General features: G+C 48.4%; 1 protein-coding gene across 1 annotated transcript; it reads left to right on the top strand.

The window, feature by feature from the left end:
• The first annotated feature begins 168 nt into the window (after nt 1-168).
• LOC132631373 (uncharacterized) lies at nt 169-1131 on the top strand. The gene has a single exon (XM_060346953.1). The coding sequence runs from the start codon at nt 169-171 to the stop codon at nt 1129-1131; it is 963 nt and encodes a 320-aa protein (XP_060202936.1).

Here is a 1131-nt window from a genome sequence, read left to right as displayed (position 1 = left end):
TCCTAATTTGTAGCCTACGTTGTAAATGATGTATATTAATCTATTAAATGAATGAGAATAATCACGGCAAATATTCTCTTACATGGTATCAGAGCAGGTCTCTACAACCCTAGCAGCCGCCCACCTTCTTCGTCCCATCTTCTTCATCCCTTCCTTCTTCTCATCTCCATGGCAGACGCGTCCAAGTTGCATCCTGCAACTACAGTCACTAATATCAAATCGTGCATTCCTATTGTTCTTGACTATGAAGGAAGCCAATACAATAACTGGGCTACCCTCTTCAAGCTCCATTGCCGAGCAAACTTGGTTATTGATTACATATTACCTCCTACCTCTACCATTGTCTCATCCCCAACAACCGCAGCCGAGAAAATTGCTGCAAAGGCTCTATGGGAATGGCTAGATGACATCGTACGGCAATGGATATATGGTACGATATCGAATGATCTTCTCAACACGATCATTCATCAAGAGGACACCGCAGCCGAGGCTTGGAATCACCTTGTTCATCTCTTCCAGGACAACAAATCGGGTAGGGCTCTTGCTCTTGATGCAAAATTCACGAACACCAAATTGGTGGATTTCCTGAACGTGAAAGCATACTGTACCAGGCTCAAGTTTCTTGGAGACAACCTCGCCAACGTCGGCCACAAAGTCTCCGACGAACGTCTTGTGCTCCGTCTTCTGCGTGGGTTATCGGAAGAATATAAGAATTTTCGAACAACGGTGCAGCACCGTACTCCTCTCCCATCCTTTGAAGTTGTGCGGTCGATGCTCGACCTTCAGGAAGACAGCAATGGCGAGGACGCCATTCACGAATCAGGTTCGAATGCTGCTCTCGTTTCCCACAATATTCATTCTCATAATTTCTCTGTTAATGGGCAGCCCAACAATTCTGAAAATACCTCCAATAATCGAGGAAATTCCCACAATCGTGGAAAGAAGAACAACCGCGGTCGTGGCGACGGGAACCACAACAACAACCGTGGTGGTGGTGGGAATGGCCAGAACAGCGGCGGGGGCAACCGGAACAACCACCAGACCAGTCTGCCCGCCGCGTTGCAGGACCAAGGAGCTCCTGCCCAGCCTTGGTTTTTCCCTCCTTGGGCTTCTTGGGGGCCACAGCCGTAG

This window comes from Lycium barbarum, chromosome 3 (assembly GCF_019175385.1).
Source record: "Lycium barbarum isolate Lr01 chromosome 3, ASM1917538v2, whole genome shotgun sequence".
Taxonomy (NCBI): Eukaryota; Viridiplantae; Streptophyta; class Magnoliopsida; order Solanales; family Solanaceae; genus Lycium; species Lycium barbarum.
This window is presented reverse-complemented; position numbering and strand designations above follow the sequence as displayed.